This window comes from Adiantum capillus-veneris, chromosome 5 (genome assembly GCF_014529385.1).
Source record: "Adiantum capillus-veneris isolate H3 chromosome 5, ASM1452938v2, whole genome shotgun sequence".
Taxonomy (NCBI): Eukaryota; Viridiplantae; Streptophyta; class Polypodiopsida; order Polypodiales; family Pteridaceae; genus Adiantum; species Adiantum capillus-veneris.
In genome coordinates, this window is record NC_140935.1 from 110,193,214 (window position 1) to 110,206,562 (window position 13,349).

Sequence of the window (13,349 nt, forward strand, 5' to 3'; positions counted from 1 at the left end):
GAACGAATTTGATCAGTGCTGATCTTTACTGTGCAGATTAGTGTGCTTTGTGGTGGATCATATCGAAGGGGGAAAGCATTTTGCAGTGACATGGATTTTGTCATTACACATCCTGATGGATCGAGGTACAGAGCATTGACCTGAAAGCTGGTTTTTGTGTTTCTCTTGTCGGACATTGAGATTACTCATTTCCTTATTTCTTGTTATGATAGTTACTACATACAATTAAAATGGAATCCCTTGTGCAGTGATCATGTCCACTTGAATTGACTCACACCTTTTAGAGAGCACACTGGGAAGCAATTTGGGAAGGGATGGGAACAACATCAGCACTGCTGATTAAGACAGATATAACTCCTTAGCCAAGAGTTGGGGAGAAAAAAAAAGGTCGGAACCTGACTGCCACTTTAGCCTGGATGAGTCTTATCTTTTGAAAACATTAGCATGAAGACGTGAATTTGTTTATATCAATCAGTCTCAAAGTGAAGTTCGCTATAGCTCAGCCATGAATCAGGACATAGAAGACAGATATAACTCCTCAGCCAAGATTTCAGGTCATCTTAGCTTGGGACTATTGGTTAAAATTGGTCACTCCTCTTACAAGAGCGTGAACATCTCGGAGGATGGTTTTGTGACGAGGCCCAGATACATGGACACCCACTTGTCTCATGGGATAGGATGTGCTATTGGCCAGATATGCACATCTTCACACCAGCTGCAGATCGAGACTGGGAGATACAGCGGAGTACCAGGAGAGGCCAGGACATGCCCCCTGTGTGACATCGAGCCTGAGACAGAGTCGCACTACACATGCCACTGCCCCGTCTACTACGAGATACGAGGCCGCTTCCATTGCTTGTTCAGAGAGGGCTTTGGACCATTCTCCTGAGTCATGCGATACGAGGATCAGAGATGCTTGGGTTTGTTTCTGCTCAAGCTGCGCAGACATAGAGAGAGCCTAATGAGAGGAGAGGCTAGCCAATCTCAGAGACAGATCATAGACTTCTTTAGAGTTGCCACTGGACACCCGGAGAAGTTACTACCACAGCTGAGCTCGTCGCCTCACACCAAAGGCACACCGATCCACCGAGCAACTGAGTTGGGGAGATCCAGACGCCCACGACTGCGGAGGACTACACAGCATCGACGGAGGCTGCATCAAAGGATTCGAGTCACTTTGGCTCGACATGCACGAAGCCCGGTCAGACTACTGACCATGGAGGAGATTGATGGGATCCGCCAACGACCGATGCTGGATCTCTTGTGATCTAGCTATCCCAGCTAGCTGCTTAGCTGCTTAGTTCACACCTAGCAGTTTAGGATTCCATAGTGTTTTATTTTGTCATTCTGTCATTTTGTCATCTTGTTACTTTGACTTTGTATCAGATCCACCACATTGTAACTTTCTGGTCTCATAGGTCACTTTGGCCTTTTGAAGATGTTAATATAACATTTCATTTCTCTCTCTCTCTCTCTCTCTCTCTCTCTCTCTCTCTCTCTCTCTCTCTCTCTCTCTCTCTCTCTCTCTCTCCTGGGTTTGTTTTTGCTCGAGTTGCACAGACACAGAGAGAGCCTGATGAGAGGAGAGGCTAGCCAGTCTCAGAGACAAATCACAGACTTCTTTAGAGCTGCCACTGGACACCCAGAGGAGTTACTACCACAGCAGAGCTCGTCGCTTTACACCAGAGGCATACTGATTGACCGAGCGACTGAGCTGGGGAGATCCAGACGCCCACGACTGCGGAGGACTACACAGCACGACAGAGGCTGCATCAGAGGATTCGGGTCACTTTGGCTCAACATGCACGATGCCTGGTCAGACTACTGACCATGGAGGAGATTGATGAGATCCGTCAGCGACCGATGGTGGATCTCCTATGATCTAGCTATCCCAGCTAGCTGTTTAGCTGCTTAGTCCACACCTAGCAGTCTAGGATCCCATAGTATTTTATTTTGTCATTTTGTCATCTTGTTACTCTGACTTTGTATCAGATCCACCACATTGTAACTTTCTGGTTTCATAGGTCACTTTGGCCTTTTGAAGACGTTAATATAACATTTCATTTCATTTTCATTTCTCTCTCACACATTGGCACGGTTGTATGCATCCATTCTTGAGCAGCAGTTGAGTAATTGGGTAGAGGGTGAGGGTGTACGAGCACAGGGCCAGGCCGGTTTCAGGAGGAATTTCTCCACTCTTGATCATATTTTGACACTCAGAGCCATCATTGAGGAGGGCAAATCACATGGGAGACGGATTTATTGTATGGATTTCCGCAAAGCATTTGACATGGTACCGAGAGCATTGATTGATGCGCAAACTGCAGGAGATGGGGGTGCCCATAGTGTTGATTTGGGGGATTATGGCTCTATACAAATCAGTGATGGGACATGTACGCACTCCGGAGGGGCTATCTGATTTAGTTCACTCCACCATTGAGATGAAACAGGGTTGCCCATTGTCTCCTACTCTATTTGGTATGTATGTTGATAAGGTGTCTGATCACATTGACAGAGAGGGTGATAGAAGTGCCCAGTTGGCAAGGACGTGGATCCCATTGTTGTTACATGCTGATGATATTGTGTTGAACTCTGACTCACCCAGAGGGTATGCAGCGACAGTTGGATGCATTACACAAATTTGCAGAGGATAGTGGATTGTTTGTAAACCTTGGTAACACCAAGGTTATTGGTGTTTAACACCACACCACAGTGGATCAGGAGATTAGCACCGACTTTCACATATGGTCAAGAGATTGTAGAGTATACAGATGCATACACTTACCTTGGGATTGTCTTCACTGGGCTGAGGTTTTCTTTTGGGAGAGCAGCAGAGGCTAGACTGACTAGAGCTTTTGCGGCCTTGGGAGGCTTGGAGAGGATGTGTTTGCAGGTTCAGTTCCAGGAACCTCGGACAAAATTATGGCTCTATGATACCTTAGTAGCCTCAGCTATGTTGTATGGGGTGCAGACATAGGACCTTCTGTAGGCGAGGATGGTTGGAGACGTATGGAGAGGCCCTTGGTATCTATGATCTCTCGATTGATCAGAGTCAAGGCCTCTGTACCCCACGCTATCATTCGAGCAAAGCTAGCTACCCCTCCTATGGAGATTGAGACGCTTACTAGATCAGTGTCCTTTGTGCACAGCTTGTGGGATACTACTAGAGACAGATATGCTAGACTGGCCCTTGAGTCTTCTAGACAATTAGCTCTTCAGGGGGACACTTCATGCTGGTATGCATAGATGACATCATGGTTTTAGACGCATGGTTTCACCATGGACAGGCTGCCCCCTTTCCAGTACTCTCTTCAGGCACCCTCGATGTCTCTTACACGGGTGGAGATTACTAGACTCATGCGTCGGGACCTGATCCAGCTAGATACCAGGAAGACATGGATAGAGCCGCCACAGGAGTTGGGCATGAAGACGGCTTTCTATAGAGAGAATCTTCTCCACCTTACAGGAGATGGGTTTGTGATTCGACCCAGCTACATGGACACACATATGTCTCATGGTTTGCGGTGTGCCATTGGTCAGATACGCACATCCTCACATCAGCTGGAGATTGAGACTGGTAGATTTAGAGGGATACCAACAGACAGCAGGATATGCCGCTTATGCCAGTTAGAGCCAGAGACAGAGCTACATTACGTAGTGTACTATGAGATACGTGGCCGTTTACATTGCTTATTTAGAGAGGGTTTCGGTCCTTTCTCTAGGGTCATGAGTTATGAGTATCAAAGATATCTTGGGCTATATCTACTTGAGTTACAAACATATAGACACACTTTATTGGGGAGAGATAGAGAGAGACAATCCCGGAGACAGATTACAGATTTTTTTTCACTAGATATGGGACAGCCAGAGGAGCAGTCATCATTGCAGAGCTCAGCCCACACTCATTTGGTCACTACCGGCACTCTCATCGACCGAGCACTGGAGCCACGGAGATCCAGACAGCCACAATTGAGGAGAGGGGCTACATAGCATCAATGGAAACTACAGTAGAGGATTCGAGCCATACTCTCTTGATATCCAAAGTGCAGATGAGGATGGATTCTAATAGTAGTATCTAGTTCTTTTGTACCCAGACATGGTATTAGATTCACCATTTTGTAACAGATTGGTCTCATAGGTCATTTTTGGCCTTTTGAAGACGTTAATATAACATTTCATTTCATTTCATCTCTCTCTCTCTCTCTCTCTCTCTCTCTCTCTCTCTCTCTCTCTCTCTCTCTCTCTCTCTCTCTCTCTCTCTCTCTCTCTCTCTCTCTCTCTCGATCATATTCTTACGCTCAGAGCCATTATTGAGGAAGGAAGAGCAAGCGGGAGAAGGATGTATTGTTGCTTTGTGGATTTTCGGAAAGCTTTTGATACAGTACCAAGGGCCAAATTGATCCACAGAATGCAAGAGTTAGGGGTCCCCAAAGAGATTATCTGGGGGATCATGGCCTTATACGGGTCAGTAACTGGTTATGTACGTACTCCAGAAGGGGATTCCGACATTGTTCATTCCACCGTTGGAGTAAAGCAAGGATGCCCACTGTCCCCTACTTTATTTGGTATGCATATAGATGAGGTATCAGATTACATTGATAGAGAGGGTGACAGAGGTGTTCAACTTGCAGGGTCATGGATCCCTTTGTTGTTGTATGCAGATGATATTGTATTGATAGCAGAATCACCAGATGGAATGCAGAGGCAGTTAGATGCATTACATAAATTCGCAAAGGACAGCGGACTGTCGGTGAATTTGGGTAAAACCAAAGTTATGGTGTTTAACTGTTAACACCACACCGCAGTGGGTTAGGAGATCGGCACCTACATTTGCATATGGCCAGGATACAGTAGAGTACACAGATGCATACACATACCTTGGTGTGGTATTTACAGGACCGAAGTTTACTCTTAAGAAAGCAGCGGATGCTAGATTGTCCAGAGCCTCTGCGGCCTTGGGAGGGTTGGAGAGGATGAGTTCAGAAGTGCAGTTTCAGGAACCAAGAACAAAACTTTGGCTCTTTGATACTGTGGTGGCTTCGACTATGCTTTATGGGGTCCATATTTGGGGACCATCTGTGGATCAGGATAATTGGAAGTCAATGGAGAGACTGTTGGTATCTATGATTTCCCAAATGATTAGAGCCAAGGCCTCCGTACCACACGCGATTATCCGAGCGGAACTAGCTGCCCCTCCGATAGAAATTGAAGCTCTTACCAGATCAATGTCCTTTATACATGGTTTGTGGGATACAAATAATTGCCGATATACTAGATTGGCCCTCGAATGCTCTCGACAGTTAGCAATGAAAGGAGATACATCATGCTGGTATGCGCAACTGTCCTCGTGGTTTCAGAGACACGGGTTCAGTATGGAAAGATTACCCCCCTTCCAATACTCTCTTGAGGCTCCATCACTGGCAATCACACGACGGAGATTAATAAAATCATCCGCCAGGATCTTATACAGTTGGACACTAAGAGGACATGGGTAGACCCTACACAAGAATTGTGCACGAAGATGGCCGACTACAAAGAAAACTTCCTACAGCTAGCTGAATATGGTTTTGTGATTCGCCCGTACTACATGGATACCCACCTGTCTCATGGTTTGAGATGTGCTATTGGTAAGATTTGTACATCCTCACACCAACTGGAAATTGAATTTGACAGATTTAGGGGAATCCCACCTGAGAGCAGAATTTGCAAGTTTTGTGGAATGAAGCCGGAGACAGAATTACACTACATATGCCATTGCACCGTATACTATGAGATACGTGGGCGTTTCCATTGTCTATTTTAAGAAGGCTTTGGACCTCTAGATAGAGTCATGCAATACCAAGATCAAAGGTGCTTAGGCCTATACCTACTGGAACTACATCGGCACAGGGATAATCTAATGAGAAGACAAAGAGCACTACAACCTCAGAGGCAGATCACAGATTTCTTCGGATCGAGAGAAGCAGGAATGGAAGGAGAAGCAAGAGGCCAACAGCGAGCACAAAGGAGTACCCACATTCATACCAAAGGCACCCTCATTGACAGGGCGATTGAGCTTAGGAAATCGTGACGACCACGACCGAGATGCAGAAGCACACTTCACCGGAGGAGACTACAACAAAGGATTAGAAGCATTCTAGTCAGACACCCAGAATTCTCCTAAGAAGTATCTAATACTTTGTATTTAGTTTTTCGCATTTATTTTCACTCTCACACTTTTCAGACATTGTACCAGATTCACCACTTTTGTATCAATTTGGTCTCATAGGTCACTCTGGCCTTTTGAAGACGTTAATAATATAACATAACAACATTTCTCTCTCTCTCTCTCTCTCTCTCTCTCTCTCTCTCTCTCTCTCTCTCTCTCTCTCTCTCTCTCTCTCTCTCTCTCTCTCAGCAACGCGCGCAGGTTCTCTCTCAAGAGCAGTGCGCAGGTTCTCTCTCTCTCTAATTTCAGCAGCGCGCGCAAGCTCTCTCTCTCTCTCTTACTTCTTGAGTCCGGATTGCTTCCCATTGAGGTCTTGGGCATGCAAAGGGTTGTGGAGTACATGCGTAAGACACAACGTAGCCCTTTGCATCGACTTCCTAGAATCGCATATGAAGCAAGTCAAATGGTTCAAAAGACATGCAAGAGCAAAATACTAAGTTCGGGGTGGATGCTTGATATCAAGAAATGGTTTGGAAGATGGGATGCATGTCACTTGCTCAAGGATGCGTCGATCGACTCCCAAGTTAATGAGGCCTTCTTACAACGCCGATGTATCACGGCTTGGGAGAAATCCGGAGGTTCTCGCTTCAGCCATTACACCACACACGTTGCCCCAAACTGCAAATCTCTCTTCTTCTCGGAACGAGGTAACCGAACCCATTCCTACATCCTTGAGCCCATCCCGTTGAGTGCGATCCGCACCATTGCCTCCATTCGTCTTAGCTCCCATTCTCTACGCTGCGAGACAAGACGTTGGGGCACTGGCGAGGAGTGTCATCGACTTTTCACCTTATGCCCTCGTCAAGTGCGAGAGAGTGAGTACCACGCACTACTTGAGTGCTCAGCTTTTGACCACATTAGGTCCCTTTTCCCCATATATTCAGCCATGATCTCTCCCTACATACCTTCCTCTCCCAACCACGATGTGGACTCTCTATTGCGACGCTCATTTCAGCCATTTTTGAGCATCGAGAGTCACTTATGAACTCCACTCACACCACGTGACATGTTCATTTGGTCCCATAGGTCATATTTGACCTCCCAGGACGATAATAGAACTCTCTCTCTCTCTCTCTCTCTCTCTCTCTCTCTCTCTCTCTCTCTCTCTCTCTCTCTCTCTCTCTCTCTCTCTCTCTGATACAGCAATAGCGCGAGCAGGAAGCAAGGGACGTGCAGCATCTCTTTCTCTGTCTCGCGCGCAGGGCAAAGCAGAGGCAGAGGTCATCATCTGCGCAATGGAGACCTCACAGCAAGTAGCCAATCACTTGCAACATGAGGATGATGAGCTACAACTCGAGCACTTTGATTTTGAAACAATTTCGATGATCATAGTTGCGTCGCTACCGGGAGCAGCTTCCAATCTCTCTCTCTCTCTCTCTCTCTCTCTCTCTCTCTCTCTCTCTCTCTCTCTCTCTCTCTCTCTCTCTCTCTCTCTCTCTCTCTCTCTCTCTCTCTCAGAGGAAGTGAAACGAATAGGCAAGAAAGATGGCGGCGCACTACATGGTCACAAGCAAGAGGACGATAGCCATTGAAAGAGAGTTGAAAGAATGCAAAGCTCACATGGATGAGTGGAAGAAAGAGAAGAACTCAATTCTTGAATGGAAAAAGAGGGAGGAACAGGCGAGGGAACTAGAGCGCAAGGAGTTCCGGGCTGAAATTCAAGCTCTAAAAGGTAGCATCTCAGCCCTTCAGAAGGAACTCGACGAAATTAAAGAGAGAGGACACCTTGAAGATGGAAAAATTCAGCCATCAATGATAGATGAGCTGAATAGTATATGAGCACAAGTCAAAGAAATAAAGGAGGAAGGAGAAAAGAAGACCTCATGGGTGGAGGTTCTCTCCAAAACGCAAAAGAAGGTGGAAGAGGCTGATAAGTGGATTGAAGTTGTCAAGAAGGGGAAGAGCAAGGACATTCCGACTACACCCGACATCATCAACAAGACACTTGAAGAGGAACAATGAAGAAAGGTACGCGCTCTACACGTGAGAGTGACCGGCCTAAAAGATTCAAATAAGGTGGACAAAGAGGTGAAGAGCCTCATGTCAATGGTGGGGGTGGAGAAGTCCTCGCACACACAAGCTTGGAGAGTGGGCAAGAAGACTGAAGTTAATCGGGAGAGTTCAAAAGAACGGGCTCTCATTTTGCGCTTTCCGGCCATGGAAGAAAAGAAAGAGTTTTTAAAGAAGAGGCCAACCCTCAAGAAAAGAGGTATCTTTTTAGGAGATGACCTTACCCTCTCACAGCTTGCACATATGAGAGAGGTCATGCCGGAGATTGTAGCAGCAAGGGAGAAGGGAAAGTTAGCCTTCTACAGAAACGGACGAGTAGTGATTACAGAGCACTGCTCTACATGACAGTGCGAGACCTATGGGACCACTCTCAGGATGGCAGTTTGGAACTGTAATGGTTCGTATAGACTTGATGTGGGGGCCTTTGAGGACAGCTTCAGAGACAGAGACATTGTTTTCTACTCAGAGACTCATCAGGCTCCAGGACAGTTGATGCCGCATATATCAAGATACAGATGGGAGAAAGGACATGCACCAGATCTGAGCATGGGACTAGAGAATCAGGAGTTGTAGCAGTTCTTTTCAGAGAGGAGCTCCAGCCACTACTGCACATAGTTCATAGAGATGATCAGGTCAGATACTTGTGGGTGAGGCTGAGGGCAGAGACTCGACGTTTCTTGTACATCGCCATATGCTATTTTCCTCCCAGTACTTCAGTATATGCTTCACCCAGAGGACAGTCTCCTTACTCTGTACTTGATGATGATATCTGGGAGTTCTCCAGGGATGGAGACATCATACTTTTGGGGGATTTCAATGCTCGTACAGGCAGTTCACAGACGGTTTTCTATGACACCTCAGAGGAGATGCTCAGAGAGCTAGAGCCAGAGGAGATGGGGCTTGAGAGATGCTCACACGACAGAGAGCATACAGAGTATGGGAGATACCTAAGGGAGATGACGACTACTCACAGTTTAGCCATATTGAATGGCTTACCGACCTTCCCATCGTCTACAGCTACAGGTCTTACTTGTTTTCCACACAGACACGGGTCCAGTACTGTAGACTATGTTCTGACACATCCGAGCTTTATCTCACATGCAAGATTTCACAGTGGGGCCCAGGCCTGTTGGGATAGCAGTAGATTATGCACTTTTGACATTATCAGCCTTCTTTGAGTACATTACATCTTAGGCCTCACGGGGTGGTAGACATCCACGCTATACTTTTACACCAGAGACTGACTTAGTCTATGCAGAGGAGATACGTAGGCTTTTATGCACATCAGAGCTAGTATACACAGCGGAGGAGATCACATCTATGCTGACAGTGATATTGCGTGGGGCAGTGACAGAGGCACACCCACACACTCAGCCTGGTCAGAGACGTCGTTCTGGGCACATGCCTCAGAACATCTGGTATGATGAGGAGTGTTGACAGAGGAGAGCTCAGATACAGCGGGAGCTTGCATTGGGAGTGATTACCTATAGACAGTCTCGTATTGCTACACGACGACTAGTGCGACGGAAGAAGCGAGATTTCTTGGTCTAGATGGAGCAAGATTTATATCAGTTCTTCCTTAGTATAGATTCAGGAGAGGCTTAGCGTCTATTCCATGAGCAGTCTCCCCCACCAGTGATTACTTTTACAGAGATATGGGGGCAGTATGCAGCATCTTCATACACTGTACCTCTTCATACACTGTACCTGGACAGCCACCATTATTAGATCCACCACGCCATGTCCAGCTACGAGCACCTTCTTTACCACTTAGATGGTAAAGGAGGCTATTGATAGGATGAAGACCAGACGGGCACAGGATCATGAGGGTTTGGTAGCAGAGCACATTATACATGATGGAGACTTGTTGGCAGAGATGCTTGCTCAGTTATTCAACCGTGTCATGTGTGAGGGCTTTCCTGAGTCTTGGAGATTATCTACTATTGTACCTGTCTTCAAGACAGGAGACCCCACAGTGCCGGGGAATTACCGTACTATCATGGTAGGACACACATTGACACGGTTGTATGCATCCATCCTTGAGCATAGGCCGAGCAGTTGGGTAGAGATTATGGGCATAAGGGCACTTGGCTAGGCTGGTTTCAGGAGGGGTTTCTCCACACTGGATCATGTCTTTACACTCAGAGCTATCATTGAGGAGGGTCGAGCACATGGTAGACGGATATATTGCAGCTTTGTGGACTTCCACAAAGCTTTTGACACAGTACCGAGGGCCAGATTGATGCGTCGACTTATGGAATTGGGGGTACCCACAGAGCTGATATGGGGGATTATGGCATTGTACATTTCAGTGATGGGTCATGTATGCACATCAGAGGGGATATCTAACATAGTTCACTCCACTATCGGAGTGAAACAGGGATGCCCATTGTCCTCTACTTATTTGGTATGTATGTTGATGAGGTCTCTGATTATATTGACAGAGCAGGAGATAGAGGTGCTCAGCTTGCAGGGACATGGATCCCTCTTTTATTGTATGCTGATGATATCGTGTTGATATCAGACTCACCAGAGGGTATGCAGAGACATTTGGACGCATTGCATAGTTTTGCAGGGGATAGTGGATTGTCTGTTAACCTTGGTAAAACCAAGGTCATGGTATTTAATACCACGCCACAGTGGGTTAGGAGATCAGCATCTACATTCACATATGGTCAAAGACAGTATGGAGTACACTGATGCATACACATATCTTGGGGTGGTCTTTACTGGACCGAGGTTCACACTAAAAGTGGCAGCAGACACTAGATTGACTTGTGCCTATGTTGCCCTAGGCAGTTTAGAGAGGATTTGTTCGCAGGTTCAGTTCCTGGAACCTCGAACAAAGCTCTAGCTTTTCGACACTTTGGTCGCTTCAGTTATGCACTATGGGGTTCTGGTTTGGGGACCGTCTTTTGACAGTGCTGGATGGAGTAATATGGAGAGGCCCTTGATATTGATTTCTAGGCTGATTAGAGCCAAGGCCTCAATTCCACATGACATCATACGAGCAGAGCTGGCTGCCCCACCTATGGAGGTTGAGGCACTCACCAGATCAGTATCATTTGTACACAGCTTATGGGACACCACCAAGGACAGGTATGCTAGGCTTGCTCTTGAGTCATCCAGACATCTGGCATTATAGGGAGATACATCATGTTGGTATGCACAGATGAGCTCATGGTTTCAGAGGCATGGTTTCAGCATGGACAAGCTGCCCCCTTTCCAGTATTCTCTTGATGCACCATCTTTGGCTCTTACACGGATGGAGATAGACTCATTCGGCAGGATCTTATCCAGCTTGATAGCAGGAGGACATGGATAGATCCATCACGGGAGTTGGGTACGTAGAGGGCTTTCTATAGAGAGCATCTTCTCCAACTCACGACAGACGGATTTGTCACACGGCCGAGCTACATGGACACACATCTATCTCATGGGTTACGATGTGCCATAGGCCAGATTCGCACATCTTCACACCAGCTTGGGATTGAGACAGGTAGATTTAGAGGCATACCAGCAGACACTAGGATATGTCAGTTATGCCATGCAAAGCCAGAGAGAGAGTTTCACTACATATGTCACTGCACAGTCTACTATGAGATACGTGGACGCTTTCATTGTTTATTCAGAGATGGTTTTGACTCGTTAGATAGAGTCATGAGATATTAGGATCAGAGCTGTCCCGGATTATTACTTGAGATACAGAGACATAGAGACTCTCTATTGAGAGGGCATAGACAAAGACAACCCCAGAGACGCATCTCAGATTTCTTCAGTCTGAGTACCACAGAGGCAGAGGGGACACCACCATCACAGAGCTCGGTTCCCACCCATACACACACCAGCGGTACTCTCATTGTCCGAGCTATAGAGTTTGGGAGATCGAGACGACCGCGACTGAGGAGGGGAGCCACGCAGCACCGGCGGAGATTGCGGTAGAGGATCCACAGGATTCTAGCACGGCACTCAGAGTGTCGATTAGGATAGGCTTCATGCTACTGCTATATTGTATCATGGTGACACTTATCCCCACTTTGTACCTTTGTGGCATGATACTATTGTTCAGCCTACTAGCCACCCATAGGAGTCGGTAGCACTCCTATCTTAGTTTTTAGTTTGTAGTTTTCTTTGTCTGTACCCAGACTTGGTACTAGACTCATCATTGTAATCAGTTGGTCTCATAGGTCATTTTGGCCTTTTATAGACGTTAATATATCATTTCATTTCATCTCTCTCTCTCTCTCTCTCTCTCTCTCTCTCTCTCTCTCTCTCTCTCTCTCTCTCTCTCTCAGTTGGCAGGGACGTGGATCCCATTGTTGTTATATGCTGATGATATTGTCTTGATCTCTGACTCACCAGAGGGTATGCAGCGACAGTTGGATGCATTACACAGTTTTGCAGAGGATAGTGGATTGTCTGTAAACCTTGGTAAAACCAAGGTCATGGTGTTTAACACCACACTGCAGTGGATCAGGAGATCGGCACCGACCTTCACGTATGGTGAAGAGATTGTGGAGTATACAGATGCATACACTTACCTTGGGATAGTCTTCACTGGGCCGAGGTTTTCTTTGGGGAGAGCAGCAAAGACTAGACTGACCAGAGCTTATACGGCCTTGGGAGGCTTGGAGAGGATGTGTTCGCAGGTTCAGTTCCAGGAACCTCGGACAAAGTTATGGCTCTTTGATACTTTAGTAGCCTCAGCTATGATGTATGGGGTACAAGTATGGGGACCTTCTGTAGGCCAGGATGGTTGGAGACGTATGGAGAGGCCCTTGGTATCTATGATCTCCCGATTGATTAGAGCCAAGGCCTCCGTACCTCACGCGATCATTCGAGCAGAGCTAGCTGCCCCCCCCATGGAGATTGAGGCGCTTACCAGATCAGTGTCCTTTGTGCACAGCCTATGGGATACTACTAGAGACAGATATGCTAGACTGGCCCTTGAGTCTTCCAGACAGTTAGCTCTACAGGGGGACACTTCATGCTGGTATGCACAGATGACTTCATGGTTTCAGACGCATGGCTTCACCATGGACAGGTTGCCCCCTTTCTAGTATTCTCTTCAGGCACCCTCGCTGTCTCTTACACGGGTGGAGATCACTAGACTCATTCGTCAGGACCTGAT

The 13,349-nt window shown here is 46.8% G+C and overlaps 1 protein-coding gene and 1 long non-coding RNA gene across 4 annotated transcripts in view; one reads left to right on the top strand and one right to left on the bottom strand.

Annotated features, from left to right (window-relative positions):
• LOC147457906 (uncharacterized) overlaps positions 1 to 13,349 on the bottom strand; it is a 207,193-nt gene that overhangs the window by 167,690 nt on the left and 26,154 nt on the right. The window lies entirely within an intron of this gene.
• The window catches only part of POL{LAMBDA} (DNA polymerase lambda (POLL)), a 197,978-nt gene that overhangs the window by 164,424 nt on the left and 20,205 nt on the right, over positions 1 to 13,349 (top strand). For both annotated transcript variants that reach the window (XM_086512682.1, XM_086512683.1), the window contains one exon: positions 37 to 125. In XM_086512682.1, coding sequence (XP_086368808.1) covers positions 37 to 125 — 89 coding nt within the window. The remainder of the gene's footprint in view (positions 1 to 36; positions 126 to 13,349) is intronic.